Consider the following 9,467-nt stretch of genomic DNA (forward strand, 5'->3'; position numbering starts at 1 on the left):
TTCCTTCATTCGTAAAACATACTCAACATTTATAGTAGATGCCAAGATTTACAGTAAACAAATTTAGCTATAAACATCATAGTTTATTTTTGGGGTGAGATGACATTTAGTTTTAAACCTAAATAGTACAGTAATGTGCCACACAATATTTGGGACAATAACAGAATGCAACAGTGGTCCCATAAGCCTGCTGCCTAGTGATGAGGCAGATGTCTTCATTTAATGGAATTCCATGTTTCTCATGTCTGCATGGTGATGAAATTGCCAGACAGCACAATTCTCAGATGGTATTCCTATCATTAAGGGGCACATGACTATACATGTCAAGTAATACTGATGACAAGAAGTTAGAAACATGAAAGTATTAGCGAAGTTACTTTACCTGGTCCAAATTATTTCTTAAGGTCTTCAATTCCATATGTAGTATCCTAAGGGAGTTTTTAAGTTGTTGGTTTGCTTTAACTTCTTTATTATATTGCTCTTCTTTTCTGTTTAACTGTTCTTTATTTTTTTCACAGAGCCAATCAGCCTTTTCTCTCTTTTCTTTTTCTTGTTTTAAGGCAAATCTGCAGTTAAATATACTTATTTTAAAATATATTTTGTTACAAAATAAAAATTCATTTTGTAATAGACCAATATGCCTTTTCATAAATTGATTTATTATACTAGTGAAATTTCTATGTTCACCAATATTTTTCTCATCTAGGTCTCATGTTTTTAATGTCTTACCCCATCTCTTCCAAAGGGCACACACACACACATATATGTATACCTAAACGTGAATGAACATGCTCTTAGCTGAGAAATTTCTGATAGTAAAACTCTGGTAAAGATTATGGAAGAGGAATTTGAAATCACTCAGTAAACTTACAAGCTCAAAGTTATTCCCTTTTTGCACAGTATTAATTATTCTTCAATTGAGATAATTTTTCTGCACGTTTGCTCTATGTAATGATGACACTCATCATAGAGAATTGATACATGTGTATTATACATCTTAATTCTTTTTATTTCCCCTTCTCCTCCCCTTGTTCCCTTTCCCTCCATTTCTAGATCCCCTTCCCACTTACAAAAGGTCTATCTTTCTGCTTCTTATTATCTTTTATTTTGTTCTTTAAATTACTTATACTTTGGGTTTTTAGATGAGAAACTGAGACAGTTAACCTTCTGTCTCTGGATTTATCTCATCACTGTGGTCTCAAAGTACATCCATTTTCCTATAAATAACTCTTGAAAGATATATCTAAAAAAGGAACAGCTGGATCAAATGGAATTTCTAATTTTAGTTTTTTGAGGAGTCAAAAAAGTGCACACACAAAAATATTTAAACATTTTTTCTAGGTTGAGAAAAATGGCCATTTCACATTTTTTTGGTGGAACTGTAAATTACTATTGACTTTCTTGAGAACAATTTAGAAATATTGATCAAAAAATTTTAAAAAGTTTCTATACTTACCAAATAATTCCAAGTTGAAGAATTTATTAAAAGTAAAAAAAAATTAGTAATACAGAAAAATGATTTATATAGAGGCTATTCATTGTACCATTAATTGTAATACAAAGGCAAAAATTTTTTAAACTCCAAAATTCAATTAGCTAAATAATGAGATTTCTGAATGGTAGGATCACTAGCCATTAAAATTATAACTTGAAAGAATATGCATTTAATAATTAGTGGCAGTCATGGTTAACAATTTGTTATCTTATTTCCAAGAATTTCAGACTCCAGACGAGTAAGAAGTATTCTTCCCTGGAAACTTTTAAGTCAGTCAGCAACTACAAAAATCCCCCTATCTGCAGTGGAAAGTGAATGGTCTGAACATTTCTTTAAAACTAGATATTATACCTCGCATTGCAGAGTTCTTGTTCCTGCTCTACTTTTTCATGTTCTAACTGTAATTTTAGTTCTTTTGTTTCTGATAGCTCTTTTTGTAGTCCAGTGACTTTATCTTCCATTTTTTCAATTTGTCTTCTAAGTAGTTCACAGCAACGTATTTTAAGTTCTATTAATCTTTTATATGACTGAACTGCCTTCCGGATTTTCAATAGGCTAAAAGAATCTGTATCAGGGAAAAAGTAAGACAGAAATAACATATACGACCATCTTTTACATATAAAGAACTTTTCATTTTCATATTCACCATTCATACACTGAACAAACATACAGTGAGGGCCCACAATGTGGAGGACATTATACTAATCCCTGCAAATAAAACACATGAGCGCCTGCTCTTGTTTAAAGTCTACTGGAAAAGGGAAAACATAATAACCATTATAAATTTATACAGTTGCCATAAGAAAACAAAGTTTTGTGATCGCACACAGAAAAGTGATGTACAGTGGGCTCTGGAAGATTTTCCTGGGGAAGAGATGGTGGTGCTGAGAAATGGATGGGCACATGGAGCAGTTAGGCAGAGCTTGGAGATCACACTATTCATTCCCCAGCAGGTGCTGAGGCTCTGTGGCAAACTGCTTCTAGTCAAGGTAGAGTCACAGGTACAGATTTACCTTCCTGTCCGAAACAACCACAACTGAAACACTACATTAAACAACAATTTCCAAGGCAGTAGCCTCAAGTAATGAAGACAAGGATCCCTGACCAGCAGGAAACAAATGAGGTAAGCCTTCCTGGTGTCCCTGCTTCCTGCCGTGGAAACTTCCCAGACCATGACACAGGAGAAGAAACTGAAACTGAGTCTCTCAGGGGCAATGAGCTGCGTCTGGCAAAACCAAGGCAGATGAAGAGCACAGGGTAGAACACTGGAGAGCAGAGCGATGTAAAGAACTCTGGACAACTGCAGAGGGCCCTCTCTGAATAGTGAGGAGAGTAAGGAGCAGCCTAGGTGTGGCAATCAACTACCTGAGACTAAAGGAAAGATATCTGAAAAGATGAGAGAAAATCGTGCCAGGTGCTCACCCAGTGCCAGGAAGTATGTCTACTCCCACCAGCCAGGCTGCATAGGGTGACCCGAAAGGCCTTGCCTCAGCCCTGGGGATTAACCCTCAGGTGAGCCCTGTTCTGATACAACGAACCTAACAAGTCAGAAGAAGCAAGTGTTTGTAAGTACGTTACCTGTTCCCAAGGAAATTTAAAAAGAGAAACAGAAACATGAAAGGTATTTTTTTAAAAAAATAAATTACACTGTAGAAGTACAAACTAACAGAAATGAAAGAGCTCTATAACGAACAAACCAAACTACAGCTGCTTCCCCCTTACCCCCCAAAAATGGTTGAGTGATGAACAGCAGAAATTTGGCTTGAGATTTGGAAGCCAGATTTTGGAAAATAACTTGGAAAAGGAAAAAAAAAGAGAGAGAAAAAGAAAAGTAGATCTCTAAGAATCAGGAAGGAACTGACAGGAAAATTAAAAGCAAGAGAAGCTGCAGAGGTGGACCTCAATGCAGGGAAAGGAACAAAAGTTTGGAATTTCTTCCTGGGCCAACTCTGCCAAAGGAAGGTGAGCACTGGGGATCATATGGGGCTCCAGAGAGAAACTAGCAGTGGACTGTGCTGACAGTAGTTGTGATCTGCATGGGCAGTGAGGGGTTTTGCTCCAACAAGAGTCTCTTCACAGGACAGGCAAGAGCAGGAGAGTGATCCCGTGCAGGTGTCTGCCATATCACTGGACAGAGTGCAAGGTTGGACACCACTGTTATTCAGACTATGTAAAGAACTCCTAATAACCAACAAATAACCAACTACTTAGTTTTTTTAAATAGCTGAGGTTCTAAAAGGATAGTTCACTGAACAAGATACACAAATGACTTGCATATGGAAAGACGCTCAACATTATTAGTCATTAGTGTAATGCGCATCAAAACCATGTTGATATGCACAATACTTAGCCATCAGAATGGCTAAAATTAAAAGAAAAAAATCTGACAATACTGCGTGTTTGTGAAGACAGGGAGGTACTAGAGCTCCCATATGCCACTGATGGGAATGAAAACTGATTGAACTGAGGGCTTTCATGCTGAGTTACATTTCTAGCTCCTATTTATTTATTTTGAGCATGTTCTCACTATGACACTAAGTTGCCCAGGCTAGTCTTGAGCTTGCTATCCTCCTGCCTCAGCCTCCATGAGTGCTGGAATGATAGGCATGTGCCTGACACCACACCTGGCTTTGGCAGTTTCTTAATGAGGGCATGTAAAGGGAGACGAGGAGATTTGTGATCCTACTTGATTATGGTGATTAAATGTATGATTACTACATATATCACACATGATCTTAGCCAAAAGGCCGAGAAGCTATTGATTACTACATATATCAAAATTCATCAAACTGCACATTTTATGTTCAGTTTCTCATAAATCAGTAATGATACTGAAAACAAAGAGCTTACTGCAAGAATAAACTTCTAAGGTAGTGGTTGGGATGCAGAGAGAGGTAGGATCAAGCTAGAGGACTGAGATTTTCAACCTTATAGCAATGAGAAGTGACAGCGAGGTTTTAGGCAAGATGTCAGTACAATCAAATCTGATTTAAAATAAACTTTATATGCAGAGTAGCCCACGGTTGCAGGAGTTGGGCAGCAGGGAAAGCAGTTGCAACGTTACCGTGGTACTGCAGGTAGAGACTGTGGTAACCCGAGCTGATAAAGGCAAAGGCTGGGGAAAGAAGCAGTCAACAGAAAGTCAGGGCCACGAGCAAGTGGGGCCTGTGCGGGGGGAGCCGCAGCTCTCTGGCTGGGTGCGCGGAAGTGCTCTACATTCTGATGGGAAGCACGTTGTGTAACGCTGGTGTGCTCCGGAGGGCACTGCCGAGCAGTGTGCATCGGAAGGCTGTGCACCAGTGCAAGGCCCTACCTTTACAGTCCGCTTGAAGTTGTGTGATCAGCAGCAAAACATCCTCAGAGCTCGGGTAAGGCAGCTCCGGACTCTCTGAGGCTGCTTCACACGACTCGGTGAGGTCATCAAGGTCATCCATAGCCTTTGTTTTCATCTGTAAAATAAACAGTGCTATTGCAAAGGGTCCCCAGATGGTACTACACACTAAATGAACACAAGCGGCAATTATCTACCATTTTATAGAAGCAGAAGTGCAGTGCTTCTTAAAGAACCAATTTCTGTCAGTTCTAGCAATGCCTAAAGTCTTGATCACTTTTCAGTGTCTTCACACGACAAGAAATTTCCTCTTTGCTTTGCTTTTTCTACTGTATTCTTATTTATAATTTTTATAATGTATGGTGTTGGCCTCTTCATGTACCTTTTCAAGGAAATATTATTTTTGATACTTTTTGCAACACTATTTTTTTTTCAGAAGATATCTTCTTTGCAGGACTGAAAAACACCCATAAAATCTTTTCAGGCAAATACCGAATAAGTAAAATATATGGCATATCTGAAAGTATTTTCTTTTTACATAGAATCTCTTTATTTGTAATTTATTTCTCCTGTTTATAATGTTTACAGGCTATTTAAAACACAGTAATTTTTTTTGTTCGTTTTGGTTTTTTTGTACTGGTGATCAAACTCGGGCCCTTGCACTTGCGAGGCAGGCGGCGGAACCACTGAACCACGAAGCCAAAGCCTGGTAAAATACAAGAATATTCTACCAAGAGAATTCGACTATAAACAAAAAGCAACATTAAGGGCAATGAATAGTACTATTAACACTGTAACAGAATCAAATTTTGATCATACCAATTGACAAAACAAAAGGAAAAACACAGTGTTACTTACATGGTTGAATAGGAACATACCAGGTTTTCCTTATGACCACTTTCAGTACAAACAAAGTTCTGTGGGCGCCAGTCCATCTGGGGAGAACTATTTCATGAGTAAACCTCTGCACTCGCCATTTTCTTACACTGACTCAGCACCGCCTGGCTTCCGGCTTCCCTTGCGGCTCTGGGATCAGGCGGGTCAGGGCGGTTTCCGCGGCTGCGCAGTCCCAGGCCTCAGATCACGTGGCTTCTGACCATCGTAGCTAACGACGTTAGGAGTAATGACTGAAGGGCAAAATGATCTTGATGAATCTGGTAGTAGAATGACCTAAAGGCAGTGGGTGGGGTGTCCTGAACCCTTAAGATTACCCTATTATAAAACATTCACGTAACACACGTGTGCGCGCACACACACACACACACACACACACAAGTTTTTGTGATTGTTGCAACTGTAAGTTTCTCAGATATCTTCCCTCCACTGTGGGTCCCTCCCTGTCCCTTAGCTCCGTCACCACCTCCTCTCGCGGTCTGTCTTTTTGGCCGTTAGAAGCAAAATGCAGAATTGTTCCTAGAATTTCTGGAATGGAATAGAGTAGAATATCAAGAACAATATACACTTTATTAGGTAAATGGCAATAAACGTTTTTCCTTTTTAATTTATTTTACAAAAAAATTTTCATAACCAAATAAGAATAACAATACTTATTACATTGTGTATTGTCATCTTCAAAGTATTTACTCAGTACAGGACATAAACCAAAAAGACTCTTACAAAAACGAACATATAATAACATGAACTTTCTTTTCAAGAACTATTAGCATAAATAAAACAAATCAGCATATATTGAAATATTTCTAAAACAAGAAGTATGTAATTCAGGGTAGAAGTTGAACTTCTCCCTACTTCCTATTCATCTCTCTTCGATTTTGCTCTTTATTTGTATATATATTTTTTCTCATATAAGAAACCATGCAATATTTGAGCTTGTGTGTTTATTTCACTTAAAAATATATTTTTAATTTGCATCCATTTGCAATGCAATAAATTGAGTGCCACAAACTATATCATTTTATACAAAAGTTATTATTAAATTACCCACTTAAGTGTGGTGACCAATAATTTATTTTGGGGTTTTTTTTTGGGGGGGTTGTTTTTTGTTTTGTTTCGTTTTTTGAGACAGGGTCTCACTATGTAGTTGAGACTGACCTGGAACTCACTATGTAGCCCAGGCTGGTCTCGAACTCACAGCGATCCTCCTGCCTCAGCCTCCCAAGTGCTGGGGTTACGGGTGTGTACCACCACACCTGGCACCAATGTCTTATTTATATTTCCATAATGAGTGCTCAAATAGTTGTTGAACAAATAAAATTTTAAATAAATTTAAAATAAAAGTAGTGTAATGGAAATATAAAGACCACACAGTTGTTTGTGATACACAGAATAATTGTCTTCCACAGGTGTCCATATCCTTATCCCTGGAACCTGTGAACAGAGAAATCAAGTTTGCAAATAGATTAAGATTGGCTTCCACAAACAAGCAGCTTTGCTCCGCCACAAATGCCCACTGAATAGTCTCACCCCAGCGCAAAGCATCCAGCCTGGAACTTAGGAAAGTGTCAGCCAAAATAAACTTTTCTCCTTAAAGGGTGTGTATCTTAGGTGTTTTGTCACAGTGCTGGAAATCTAACACAAGGACTTTTGGAACTCTTCTTTTCACCCCTACCACTGGTGCTCACCCTGTGAAGCCCTGTCCACACGTCAGTGCAGCCCTGCCTTTACTGGGTCATCCATTTCCAGACCCACCCATTTCTAGCTGGTTCCGCAAACTAACTGTCCAAATGTCATGTCAGCTAGAGAGCCTGAAATCAAGCAACATGTTTCCCATCTTTTCCTTAGATTCTTATCTCAGGAAAGTATGCTTAGGGGGACAGAGTTTTGATTGTTAGACCAGAAAGACCCAACTGTCTCCAGTTCATGCAATATGGAGGACTCCTGTTGACCCCTATTCTTTACCCCAAATCTCAGCATTGCCAAGGGCAAATGTTGGACTCTGGGATGCCGTGAGTTGCTTAGGATGGAGGAACAAGGTTTCTCGATTTCCCTCTCCCAAGCTGTATTTCAGAAGTCACTGTTTCACAATCTAACAAACACAGTCAAAACACTGTAAGATGCCCCACTTGTCCTATAGATATTTAGAGTGACAGAGGATGGGTCTGTGTGTATTTTAATAAGCAGGCCTAAGTTCCCCATACCTACCTTGAGGGCTCAGCAGGAAAGACAGCAGCAGCAGCCTCTTTGCAGATGGCCTCCCTGAAGAGGTGTTGCAGAATGGGCCTGACACATCACTTAAGTGAGATTATTTGGGAAATCCAGAATAGATGCTGCTGAAGGGGTATGAAAAGGAAAATACTCCCTCATTCATTCTGTTTGCAGAATGCTTTGTGTAAATTGCCTGCCAAATATCTCCAAGGACTTCCTGCTAATATATTAATTGCAGATAGAAAGGAACCAAGAGAGTGATGAGATTTTAAAAATCAAAATGAAGAACTAAATACCAAAATTTATTTTTTCAGAATCCTACCCAGGGAATCCTTCTCTAGCTTATCAGGCAAAGCAAACAAATTATTTGATATCACCACTGATGATGACTAAACTGTATTGCAAATTAATTATTATTCCTCTACCATTATATCTCATATTCTAACAGGAGAAAGTGCTCATAGTTCAAGTTTCTGTTGGGTTATATCATCTGAACCAAGCCTAATGTGGTGATGCACACCTGTGATCCTAGCACTTAGGAGGCTAAAGCAGGATTGCCTACAGCTTGAAGCCAACCTGGCTACACAGTAAGTTCAAGGCCAGCCTGGACAATATAGAGGGATCCTGTCTCAAAAAAAAAAAAAAAAAAAAAAAAAAAAAAAGACAATGGGAAACAAGGAGACATCTTTTTTTGTGAAAGGGAAGGAGATCGACAGATGGAGGGAGAGCAGAGGGAGAACAGAGTAAGGGAAGGGGAAGTAAAAAGCATTACAACGTAGAACGCACACGTACCAACTCCTGTTGATGAATGTAATCATGTACTGCAAATGTGTGCTAGTAAAATTTTTTTAAAAAAACTGAACCAGAGAAAAACTGCTTTGTGGAGAGTATAGCTTTGCATATGTTTGTATTTAGAGTCTCAAAGAAATAATTATTCATTTGGAAATAGTGCCTCCAAACCCAGTACATTAAAGGGCAGCTTGGTAAAGTATGAAAAATACAGAAGACCCAAAAGTCCTTGGTGAGATCCATGCCCCAGTGTGCTTCATTTTAAGTTGAGTGATACTGATCAAAGACCTGACCACTTGGGACTGCAGATCTCTCTTCCAAAAATGAGGTTATTTTCTAAAGCACAGGATTATCCAGGGGAACAGGGGTCACCAGGCAGAACTCTTGGACAACTGGAAAGCACTACATTCAGCAGTGTTGACTTCTCGAAGAGACTAACCCTAGGATGTAGGTCACTTAGGAACTTGTCGGCAGGCCTAAGTGGCAGGGAGGTCTGTAAGAGCTTCCTGTTGGTGGTGTGACCCAGAGGGCAGGTGGGAGGGGTCCTGGGTGCCAAAGGCCTCAAAGTGTGGTTTCCAACGAACAGAACAGCATCTCTTGGGAACTTGTTAGAAATGAAGTCCAGGCAAGTGCTACTCAAAGGCGCAGGTAGAGTTAGGAGAAACTGAGATTGGACAGACCCATGTACTTTCTAGACCAAAGTACAGGGCCCCAGCAGAGTCATGGCCACCTTCCTTACACTTAGTC

General features: G+C 39.3%; 1 protein-coding gene across 1 annotated transcript; it reads right to left on the minus strand.

The window, feature by feature from the left end:
* Positions 1 to 280: 280 nt before the first annotated feature.
* On the minus strand, positions 281 to 6,197 carry LOC109118609 (ankyrin repeat domain-containing protein 26). The gene is made up of 6 exons (XM_019210332.1): positions 6,187 to 6,197; positions 5,705 to 5,953; positions 4,809 to 4,944; positions 1,847 to 2,060; positions 517 to 566; positions 281 to 333 (listed from the first exon to the last, which is right to left on the minus strand). Exons 2-6 carry the CDS (start codon positions 5,759 to 5,761, stop codon positions 281 to 283), a joined length of 510 nt encoding a protein of 169 aa, XP_019065877.1. The 5' UTR covers positions 5,762 to 5,953; positions 6,187 to 6,197.
* Positions 6,198 to 9,467: the final 3,270 nt, after the last annotated feature.

This window comes from Fukomys damarensis, unplaced genomic scaffold, assembly GCF_012274545.1.
Source record: "Fukomys damarensis isolate Sample0158 unplaced genomic scaffold, DMR_v1.0_HiC HiC_scaffold_19, whole genome shotgun sequence".
Lineage (NCBI taxonomy): Eukaryota > Metazoa > Chordata > Mammalia > Rodentia > Bathyergidae > Fukomys > Fukomys damarensis.

Coding starts and splice junctions, on each gene's coding strand:
- LOC109118609 (XM_019210332.1), bottom strand. CDS start 5,761: ATGGACTGGCGCCCACAGAACTTTGTTTGTACTGAAAGTGGTCATAAG. Junction 4,945..5,704: donor GTGGTCATAAGGAAAACCTG/GTATGTTCCTAT, acceptor TTTATTTTACAG/ATGAAAACAAAGGCTATGGA. Junction 2,061..4,808: donor ACTTCAAGCGGACTGTAAAG/GTAGGGCCTTGC, acceptor TCCCTGATACAG/ATTCTTTTAGCCTATTGAAA.